This window comes from Dinoponera quadriceps, unplaced genomic scaffold (assembly GCF_001313825.1).
Source record: "Dinoponera quadriceps isolate SergipeBrazil2010 unplaced genomic scaffold, ASM131382v1 scaffold3037, whole genome shotgun sequence".
Classification (NCBI taxonomy): domain Eukaryota; kingdom Metazoa; phylum Arthropoda; class Insecta; order Hymenoptera; family Formicidae; genus Dinoponera; species Dinoponera quadriceps.
Window position 1 is genome coordinate 13962 of NW_014557061.1, and position 11867 is coordinate 25828.

The window sequence follows — 11867 nt, forward strand, 5'->3', positions numbered from 1 at the left end:
TATACATTATATATTATTTTTAAATTAAATATAAAACTCCAATATACTTTGCATTTTAAAATAAATAAAATAGCAATTCGATAAAGAATGCTTGACTAACATTGTTGATTACCGCTTCCCTCTTGCAATATAATTATTTAAATATATCTGAATGTTTATAAATTCATCTTATAAAATTCATCATCAAGTTCTTGCACCTTTTTTGAGATTTATAAAATATGTACTCACAGTTGACATTTTTTAGTGAATGCTGTAATATAAATTGTTACTACAAAAATTTCATCTAACAGAATTGATAACATTACAAGAAACATTTAGTAATCTTTTGACAATATCCAAAATTGCACATAAATATAATTAATACTTCATTTTTCAGTAATTATTAACTTTGAAGGATTACGCCCATAACCTTGATCTTAACATATATTGATAATATAAAATATTGATTGTTAAAGTAAAAGGATAGTTTCCAAAATATTTTACAAATGTGATTAATTGGTCACAAGTGTTATTTTATAAACATATCGTTTCATTTGAACATATTTCGCAAGAATTTTGGGCGTGCTTTTCCCCGTTTCTGACGTCATCGAACAAGATGCAACGAGGGACCAGAAGTCTTGACTCATATGTTTTTCTTACTTCTTTCATTTATAACTTTTTAATAAATAACCAACTAAAAACTTTTGAAGGTTACTCAAAGTCATGTCTTTAACATATGTCAAGGTCACTAACGTGGTTCCTCCTCAAGTAACTAATTACTATTATATTACTATTATATTTTTTTCTTCACAATATGCATGTGTAATAATGTTACAATGCGAGTTAAAAATATAACCGACGATACAATTGTCATCGTTATCCTAATCTGAGTTGCTGAGACACGATTAATTTCAATATTTGACTATTTCTATATCAATGTTATAATATCTATTTCAATATTATAATTTTAACGATGGTCGTCACACACACACACACACACACACACACACACACACACACACACACACGCGCGCGCGCGCGCGCACACGGGGTTTGTCAAAATGTGGAAACAGTACAATATTTTTAAAACGAAGCAATTGACAAAAAATGGTTCAGATAAAAATTGTAGGGTTTAAAGAGGGATGATGACTTTACCTTTGTTGTTTAATCAATAATTCAAGGTCGTTTTAAGGTCAACTTTATGTTTTTAAATACAATGATATAATTTTTTAAATCAATTTCTCTGTTCATTCTGTGCATAAAAGTATTAAGAATCATCGAAAAGTTAACATTTTTTCGAGATATTTTATTTTTTATTTTTCAGTACAGAAAAAGATGAAATATTTTATAAAGTATTCACTTTGCGATAACATCACTTCAACGCTTTTATACGTAAAATGGCAGACGGAATCGATTACTCATATTTAATGATGTCAGAAGCGAGAAATCGCATAACAAAATATATTACGATATACGTGGAAATAGAAGAATATATGCAATGTTAAATAGCACTCGTGATAGATTCAGCATACTTATAAAGATATTCGTACGTCATCTTTCCTAACCTGAATAATCAATAAATAGCTGTAAAATTAATATAACAGAAATCATGAAAAAAATAGGTTAAAAACATAAGATGCATGTAACATTAATTTTCGGCTATTTATTGATTGTTCAGGTTAAAAAAAGCGTCCGGACACTTTTATAAATATGCTGAATCTATCACAAGTGCCATTTTATGTACACATTCTTTTATTCCCACGTATATCGTAATATATTTTGACATGTAATTTCTCGCTTCTATAGTCATCAAAGGACAGCCAAAGTGAGGACACAGGAGCTTTAAAATCGGCGAAAAAATGTATGAATATTGCTAAAATAGTGATATTCAGCACGTAATTGTAACTAATACACAAGCACAGGAAGCGACTAGCGAGGCTCGTTTTCTACATAGACAGGAATACGGAATTCCAGGGCAAATTAATGGCTAGGAAGAAGTTGCCGTATGGCCCAGGAATTAATAACCAAATAACGTAAGCCCAACAATTTCGTTTCATCTCAAAGATATTTGATACTGAAACTTTGCGTTTTGTCGAAACAGTATTTTTTCTAACTGGTTGACAAATCATCTCGAAAAATATTGATCAGATCAAAGTCAGACAAGTTGCAAAACACTTGTCAAACGAACGGCTATCATTGTACGTAGGATGCTTTTCCTTAACTGGAAATTGAATTTTTAAGTGTAAAAATGGATTTTAAATGTAAAAAAAAACCGACAAAAATTGAGGTGAAAAAGATTTTTTTTCAAAATTATTTTTGTAATTTTTCAAAAATCAAAAATCTCCTTACAGACATAGTCATGTACAAAGGTGGTTTGATATTAAGGACACCAGTTTTAGTTTCATAAGGTATTTTATTTTTCAGTATAATTTTCTCACAACTCAATGCATTTTCCCCAATGTTTTTTCAGATTTCCGATTCCCTCCTGAAAATAGGTTTCTTCGAGGTCCTTTAAAATAATTGTTTACAACTTCTATCGTCTCTTTGTTCTCAAATCTCTTTATAGCCAGGAAAATTTTGAATTTCGGGAATAGATGGAAATCCGAGAAAGTTAAATCAGGCGAATTCGGTGAATGCGGGATAATGTCAAACTTCAATTCGGCCAACTTTTTCTGAACGGAACGTTTGATTGCGCCGGTATATTGTCATAGTGAAACAATACCTTTTTCTTGACGATTCCGGAACATTTCTCCACGAATGTTGCCTTTAACTTCTCCAAAAGTGGTCTAGTATTGGCCAGTAACGGTTTTTTCCTCCTCAAGATAGTCGATCAGGAGAATTCGTTTCGCATCACAAAAACTGATGCCATTATCTTTTCAATCGATAGTGTTCGCCTTTTTCAGAATTTTTTCACCTCATCCTTCAGTCCACTGTTTGGACTGTTGATTCAAGTATAATGATGAATCCAAGTTTCATCCATGGTCACAAAACGTCGCATGAAATCCATTGGATTCTTCTGAAAACACCTCCAAACAGTCGGATGTTCACGTACGAACTCGTTTTTGTTTTGCAGTCATCAATCGTGACATCCATCTTGCAGAAAGTTTTTTTTTTTTCATATTCAATTCATTGTGCAAAATGAAATGAATACGCTCAGTTGAAATGCCGATCTGGCTTCTAATATCTCGCGTATTTTCACTTGCCTGATGGATAAAACCATATCATGGACTTTATCGGTAGTTTCATGACAGCTGTATTCGGAGGACTTCCAAAATGTGGTGCACCTTCGATGCTTGTTCTGTCACGCTTGAATTCGTTTATCCAAAATCGAACGGTTTCATAGAAATTACATGAGTCACTCAATGTAGGGAAAATCCTTTCATAGATTTTCTTTCCTTAAGAAAAAAAAAAAAACCTTCGATTCTAATTTTATCTATTTTGCACTATCGCTCGAAACAATTGTTTATATTGAAACAACTGTCAAATAAAGAATTAATGGCGGAATGACTCGAAACTTCGCGTGGATTATTACAAGAAAGGGAACAATATGACCACATATATAGTTGTTGTTCATGCCTTCTATAAGACAAATTTTAAATGGCTCCGCTCCGGAGCCCTCAAGTGCAAAGGGTTAATATTTACGTCTCTAATCTAACTAGGTATAAAATCATTGTTTTACTTTTTTTTTTATCCGAACCAAGTCTACAAACCAACCTATAAACAAATACTGAGAACTGCGAATAGATTGGTGGCAGAAATCGAACAGAGCCTGTAGCTCTGACGGCAGATTGGTGGCAGAAACCTAGCAGATCTTGCTGCGTGCAATTTGGCGTGTAGTTTGGCAGATTTTGCGCAATTTTTACTGTCAATCTGTTCGGATTACCTGTCAGCAGGTTCTGTCGCCAAAACATAAGCTAAATACAGACACAGATGGATATGGTTTTGGTGTGAGATTCTGGTGTCAAATTTGTTGCCAATCAGCGCGGCCTGCGATCAATTCGCTTGCTGCGTATAGCCGGAAATCTGCCAATCGTCTAAATTCATTCTTTTTTTTACTTTTTTACATCAGCTCTGGAGGTCGCAAATATTAATATATTGGGCTGATTTTTTTTATATTTACATGAAAATATGTACTTTGTGTACATGAAAACCGAATTTTAATTATATGTATAGTTTTCTCTAAAAAAATTCACAAGAAATCCAGTTTTTCGGCTTTTACATTGTTCTGCTCTCTTAAAGTCACCAATTTAAGTCTTCCTTCAAACTCTACAACTTTTATCTATCATTTTTCTGTCAATTGCTTCGTTTTCAAGATATTTCGTTATTTCTATATTTTTGATAAACCTTGTATATTAACTTGTTATATAAATCTTACTCAAATGTGTCTTTCACCGCCGTGCACTATAAAAATGTGGACAGATTGCACGATAATACATAACATCGTAAAAAATAAATAACGTCTATCAAGGAAACGTACGATATAAAGCAATCGTGCTGTTTACTGACGTAAACGGATAAATACCTTATTAACAAATATATTACCGATCAACGTATCAACACTTACAATAACAGTGAATTTCCTCATTGAATCGAACAAACTTTTGAAGTTCCAAGAGAATCATCCATTGCAGCCGCACGCCTCCTGATGCCTTCTAAGTATATCTCACGGTTGAAGAGTCCAGCACCAAGCGGAATTCTAAAAATAGGTAACGATGCGCATATATATATATATATATACACATTCATATTGTTACTGATACGTGTATTATTAATTTATATTAAAAAAAAACTGTTACTTCGAATTTCAATAAATGTCAATAGACACATACGTATCGATACCCGGCCTCAGTATAGTCTTAAAAACTCCCCAAACTGGCTTGTGATCTGAAGTGCAAATACTGGGAACGGAATCGTATATTAAACAATCTATAACACCGTCTTTATATGAATTAGCACTGTCATGACTGACGCGTCTAATGTATCCCCTGGTGTGGCCCTTTCCTTTAAAAAGGATTCTATCGGTGTATGCGGGAGTGCGTTGTTTGCTGCTGGAATCAAAATTCTGTGTGCCCGGATCATACTTATAAGTGGGGGGAAAAGTGATCGGAGCTTCTTCGAATCCACGTAGTACCGCGCCTTCATTCAAGATAACTCTCAATTGATCTTTATGCAAGTTTATCGGCGACTCTTGCGGAAAGCACGTGTTCGTGATCCATTGGATTACCTCTTCTCTAGGCTGAGCCAGACGAAAATTTAAATCGCCGCACCAAAATACGCAATCGAAATTTTGCGTCACATCTGAAATATAAGATGCGCACAATGTATAGAAGGTAAAAGATTAATCTATAAATTTATACCTTTGCTTTTGTGTTTAGTAGGTAGCTCCTTGGGAAGGTCGAGATTCCTAACAATTCTCTTTATATCGTTGACACGTTCTTTCACTTTATCTTGGTGTGCAGTCAAGTGAGCAGTGACGAAGAGAAAACTTGTGCCAAATATCATGAGAGCTATGGCCACAGCGCCCTTTGTTCTAAATGCTGTCCCAGTTCTCGTAGAGAAATTATCCTCTTCCGCAACGGAGCAGAACCAGATCAGATCTCGTCTCAAAAACAATGCAAGATGAAGTGTACCGAGATTACTGCTAGTGAGCAGTACGTGCGAAGGGCCGAGAGTCTCCTGCAGAGCCGCTTCCCATTCATTTCGCTCAGAACATGATTCTTGTGTGCCTATAGCCAACAAATCGGGTATGGTCTCTATATCGGATGGTAACATAAAATCATTTAATTCCTTCGGCGGAGTCTGCCCATTCATGTTCCATGTGCCAATAAAAATCTTCAATTCTCGATTCGGCAACACTTTCTCGAGTTCTACTGGTCCGAGTAAGGAATTGGCAGCAATTCTTCCGTGAAGAAAATTTCTGTGAAATTGAATCGACGAGAAATAATGCCAAATATTATCTTTCGAAAAAAAGATTACATACCTTTCCCGTGCTTTTTGTGTAGGTATTAAATTAAGTACGTGTGCAGCAAGTAACGATTGTTTTGCTAAACTATCCATAGACGCTCCTGTTGCCTGACAAAAGTAACGATCTTTCTTTCTAGATAGAGCATCGTGTGACGTCGAACGTGGCTTATGCTGTATCGGTGCACTTTTAATAGATTCTGGACTGGAATGCCTCATGGAATTTGTCGGTGAGTTCACGATTAAATTATCCGCAGATCTTCTATGTAACAATTTACGACGCAATTGTCTCGGTATACTCGGGGACTGTGATCCGGAGGAAAAACTTCCATCTGAAACAATTTATTTATTAATCACGTACAAGATCCTCCTTTAAAGAATTCTTGCGTGTCCCAATAGCGCTAAAAAAAGAAAAAAAAACGTACCATTCGCATCATCTTAAAAGCATAAAACACAATTATTGCTTGAGAAAATAATATACTTTGTGCCTAGAGATTAGATTCGTAATGATCTTATAGCAATGAAATCTGTAATGAAACCAAATTGGTTCAATTACCTACTGCAGTTTAAGCATTAACGCATGATTTCACGACATTATTGGAATCTTTTGTATTACGACACATAAATTTGCCAATACTTAATCGTTTGTTACGAGTTATGAGTGCTTTGAAATTTTCCCATACGATTGCATCGTTTAAATAAATAGTTATACGTATTTAGAACTAGAACAGTCAATCATCTTATGAAACACTATCAACAGGATAATAGCAAATGCTACTTAAATTAAAATCAAATAACTTGTCATTCTAGTTTCAAAAAATAGATGTACATGTTGCAAGATCCTAATTGCAAGATCCTCAAATTCAACTGTTTAGAAAAAGTTGTCTTTTTGTAAAACGATTTACACACTTCCTACAGCATACATAGAATCATCTATTGAATATATATCCGGATTTTATTGTTCTAGCTTAATAGATTAGAAGTTGAACATGTAAAATATATACAATTATAGCTGCACATAGACAACATTAAAGTATTAAGTATATTGCTTAATCCTTTGCACTCGAGGGCTCCGGAGCGGAGCCACTTAAAATTTGTCTTCAAACTCGAGGGCTCCGCTATGGAGACAATGCAAATAGCAAGAGCGGAACATCCTATACACAATAATTTTTACGATTTGTCTTTATCCTTATGTTATGAACTGAAAGTTATTTGCATTGTCTCCAGCCCTCGAGTTTGAAGACAAATTTTAAATGGCTCCGCTCCGGAGCCCTCAAGTGCAAAGGGTTAATATTTACGTCTCTAATCTAACTAGGTATAAAATCATTGTTTTACTTTTTTTTTTGATAAAATTAATATACACAAACGTACATGTATTGTCCACATTTAATGTATTATTAATTTATATAATAATGTTGATGTTTGCTGAGAAAAATTTAATATTCCATGATAATAAAATATATAATGCTCTAGCAAAAACATAACAATTAAATTTTAAGCAGCATACAAGTTTCAAATATTACACTTTATACCTTCTTTCTCTGGCTTTTCACAATCAGTATCACGATACTGAATCATTCTGTAAACTTCTGAAGGATTGTATAACTGCCGTTCCATTTCCAGGAAGAAATAAGTGATATACTTTCCCTTTGTAAAGTATTCATCCTTTAAATATTTTTGAGTTTTTTCAGACTCAATCAGATGTTCATTTTCATCTTCTGAAGATTCTTCGAACGAGTTTTCCGTTGAGTCTGCAGAGAAGTCACTATCTTCACTACTCTCTTGAAAAATTACTTTCGTTTCTTTTACTACAAGTGCGCATTTTATATTATTGGTGACGTTGATATTATTATTAGAACAAAGTTGTAACATTGTACTTTTCGAATCAGAACTGCGATCTTCCATTTCGTTATTATCATTTTTCAAATACGACTGAGAAGTTACGCATAAATCGTTATCCTGTTTTAGAAATGCAATTTTTGTATTCATATATCTGTCTGCTCCTAATTTACGTTCCTCTCGCTCATTTTCCATAACATTATACTTTTCATGTTTTATTCTCTTCTCATCTTCCATATCAAAACTCTTATCACTCTTTGTAGTAACAATAATAGTACAATTTTGTTGCACACAAATATCTTTATCACTATATTCTTCTATTTCAAATGATTTGTCTTTTGCTCCTGTTATATAAGATTCATTTTTGCTAACAGCTATAATTTTGTTATCGGAGTTATCAGGTATACTTCCCAAATTATCAGATTGCTTATTATCAAGTGTTTCCGCTTGCGGTCTGTACAACTCCGATTGTTGTCCTAATTCATCGTGTTTTCTCTTAAATATGCGTGATACTTTGTTAAGAAAGAAACTTTTTCTTCTCTTCTTATTCATATTTAACATTACTAACGGACTTCCCGCTGACTCTCGATAACGAATAAGAACACTCGCACGTATGTCGAAAATAATATATGATAACTGACTGTTACTAGAACTACGTCTACAATCGTCACAACTTTATATCAATATGACTGGAAGTGTTACGTCTGCTATACGGGTTTAGAATGTAAGATGGAGGGGATATACAAGGTCATCTGATCATCATTCAACCACATCATGATACTACGTACATAAAGAGAAAAATTGCGAAGGAGTGCCTAGTCACAATTAGATATGAGGCAATTGAAGCTTTTCAGTGTCATTGAAGAATATTTCCTTCTTTTAGAGACAAAATATTCTCAGACTGAAATACCAAGAACTACTATAAGCATTTAATATTTTGTCGTCCAGTTAATATTAACAATTTAGATGTGTATTATTTGTCAAAACAGAGCATTTTTCATGTACTCAAATTCCATACATCTCCCAAATTCATTAGTAAAATCTGACATTAAGATTATGTAAATGTAATTTGCAAGCTTACCTTCTATATAAGTACTATGACACTGCTCCTTTGCTGTACTATTCTTTTTGATTATAGTCTCTTGTGTCACCTGAGTGTTACTTTCAACATGTATCTCCTCTTTCTTGACCAGTATATTTGTTCGACAATCTTCATTCACAGAAGCTACTTCAGATTTGACCGAAGTACGACTTAAGGTTGTTGGAGAAAGTCTACTAACAGTTAAGCTCTGAGGTGGTGTTCTACTACGTTCAGTCATTGCGCAACACAAAGACAATTTAGTACTGGTTTGAGATCCGTGTTGTGAGCTGTCTATCTTAGAATTCTTATTTGAATCCTCATCCTTATAAGATAGCTCTAAGCAACCAACTTTGGTCTTCTTGTTCATCAGCATGCGGCAAAGAGATTTCTTCTTCTGCTTTGATTTTGGAGAAACATCTATCTTGGCAATATTTGAAATAGTAGAAATTTCATTTCCTTCATTCTGCTCCATAATATTTGCAGCTGTATCATTTAATGATTTTATAGAAATTGATAATCTATGTAACTTGTCTTTAATTATATAAACATTATAGAACCATTATAAAACTTTGTCCTATACTTGAATGTTCAGCAATTTCTTCAATGACTAAGAAAGATGCAGTTAATGTATTCCTTCTTGTCTGTAATTATATAGAATAGTGTTTAATATTTCTTAGGTCATCGCTGTTAGTTAGTTGACAAAGACATCACTTGCAATATTTTCTGCATTTCACTATATATATTAAAAATTGTTTTCAAGTTTTGCAGAATAAATCATAATTCAACACATCTTATAGATATTTACAATTATAATGCTTCAATATTGGTTGTATTATTGATCAACCATCTGCCATAGTTATATATATATATATATACACATATATATATGTATATATAATCCTCATGCTTAATCATGCGAGTAGAATCTCATGATGTATCAAACAATCGTATTTATATTAATGAATATTTTTGGGTTTTAGAGACTAGAACCTGTATCATAGTATACAATACTTCAAATCGGCGTATCTACTCGATTTGTGTATAACTGCATTTCTTCGTTTTTTTCGTAAAAGCTCGATATACCGACGGTCACGAATTTAATCGCACTACCGTTGATGAACCGATCATTCACTCCTCAAAATTCATAATAAATCAGCTTCGATTCGGTTGAACGCATACTTGAACGTTTGTTACAAGAACTCTGACTTCAGCCTCCATTTTCAGCAGTTGCAGCGGCAATATCGCTACTGGACTCAACCCGCATTACTTACGAAGTGTAATGGCCTTTCATTTTTCTCAATAATCTTTTGCTGCCAAGATAAGTTGGATGCCAGAATTAAGGCCTTTGCACGTAAAAATGTCGTAACCGTGCCGTGGTCATAGGTAAGATCTCATGTCTATTCTCAGTGGCAATAGGTCTGTTCGTTTTCGCTGTACCACTGAACTAGTGCAATATAAGTTGAAACGAGACAAATATATGTTTTCTCACTTCAATTTATCGCATTAGTTCAGCGGTGCAGCGAAAACGAACAAACCTAATGTCATTACGTGGGACATGGAACTCTATTTTTAGTCTTTTTGATTGGTCAACGATATGAAACTACTTCCTTATTGGTTGATCGTAAGGTGTTAATCGTAAAATTCCTGACGGGACTTTTGCGCGACTATAGTTATGGCTTCGGTCCACAGGACGCAGTACGTTTTCCGCGTGGTGAAAGTTAAATCAACATGTCGTTTTTTGGCAAGAACTTTATTGGCAAGAAGTTTATTGGCTACCGCGAACTTCCGTCGCGTGGCAAGTATTGCCACGATCTGTGGGCGGAAGTCATTACGGTTTTATGGAATTTCATTTGCGTTGATCCATTTGATTGTATGTGTATAAATTACTGAAATTACGGTTACAATTAACGCATTATTAATACATTTTTACGATTCCGATCCATCGTCATTCAAAACAATAGTCGTAAAGTACACAGTAAAGAAGAATTCATACCTTGAGGAAAAAGCAAAAAAACAGCAACCAATCAGAACTCCCACTGGTAGTCGACAGTCTCTGTTTTATCTACTTATCTATTTCATCTAGTTCACTATCAGCGCTTGTTCTGATTGGCTGCTGTTTTTCTGCTTTTCTATCAAAGTGTGAATTCTCCCTAAGACATAAGCAATAAGCTAATTGAGCAACAACAGTCGATTTATTTTTGAAATGTATAAATCCAATTGGTCAATTAGCTTACTGCTTACGTTTTACTTTGCGGCTATCTATAGCCGGTCCTTTCCCATTTTCTACTCCCTACTAGCTTACTGCTAGCCAATACCCTACTCTGGGAGCATCCCGATTTTGCAATTGACCATCACCAACCACACCAGCCGTGATTTGGTATTTTTCCAATTCAACTAATTGTCTATATAGCCCATGGTCACTAGACGCTTAATCAATCAGAGCCCAGCGTTTAGTGAGTGGTGTAGCTCCTGGACTCATCAAATAGCGATACCATACAATTTTTCCTAGACCGATATTCATAGTCAGATCTTACATTTAACAGTTCCCAATGCACCCTCCAGGTGGCACAATATTTTTGACTTAACAATCGAAATAACCATAGAGATATAAGAATAGAGGGAACAAGGGATATATGCATAGAGATATAAGAATAGAGGGAACAAGCCTGTAAGTGGAAGTGATAGAGGCAAAGAGAGAGATGGATGCCGAGTGTCCTATCTGTCTCTTTCTAGTTGAGCGCTGTGATTGGTTGTTACAATGAGCCGCCAAGACGACCACGCGACGTCAGGAAGGGAGAAAGCAGACTAAAATTTCGTTTTGTAAATATGCGTGCACATGTGTGTAGAATTAAAATTCGTTAAATATTCGAACGTTAACAAAATAATAATTGGACGCGATTTGTTTAAAAATGAGGCATTGTTTGAAATGCAAGGCGGAGTCTTATCCTGAATGTAACCGCAGTTTTCACTCGTAAGAAAGTACAAATACGTAACCTCAAATAATTAT

General features: G+C 34.4%; 1 protein-coding gene across 5 annotated transcripts in view; it reads right to left on the reverse strand.

Moving 5' to 3' along the window:
* Positions 1-10286, reverse strand: part of LOC106748598 (72 kDa inositol polyphosphate 5-phosphatase) — an 11538-nt gene extending 1252 nt beyond the window's left edge. Inside the window, exons 1-7 of one of the 5 annotated variants that reach the window (XM_014627288.1) lie at positions 10132-10286; positions 8861-9277; positions 7473-7691; positions 5960-6272; positions 5337-5896; positions 4809-5277; positions 953-4675 (exon numbers count right to left, since the gene is read on the reverse strand). In XM_014627288.1, the coding sequence (XP_014482774.1) occupies positions 4561-4675; positions 4809-5277; positions 5337-5896; positions 5960-6272; positions 7473-7691; positions 8861-9233 (2049 nt within the window). In that variant the 5' untranslated portion in view covers positions 9234-9277; positions 10132-10286 and the 3' untranslated portion in view covers positions 953-4560. Of the gene's footprint in view, positions 1-952; positions 4676-4808; positions 5278-5336; positions 5897-5959; positions 6273-7472; positions 8471-8860; positions 9502-10131 lie in introns of those variants that run through there. The other 4 variants (XM_014627287.1, XM_014627289.1, XM_014627285.1 and 1 more) reach the window with 4 other exon arrangements.
* Between the last annotated feature and the right edge of the window lie 1581 nt (positions 10287-11867).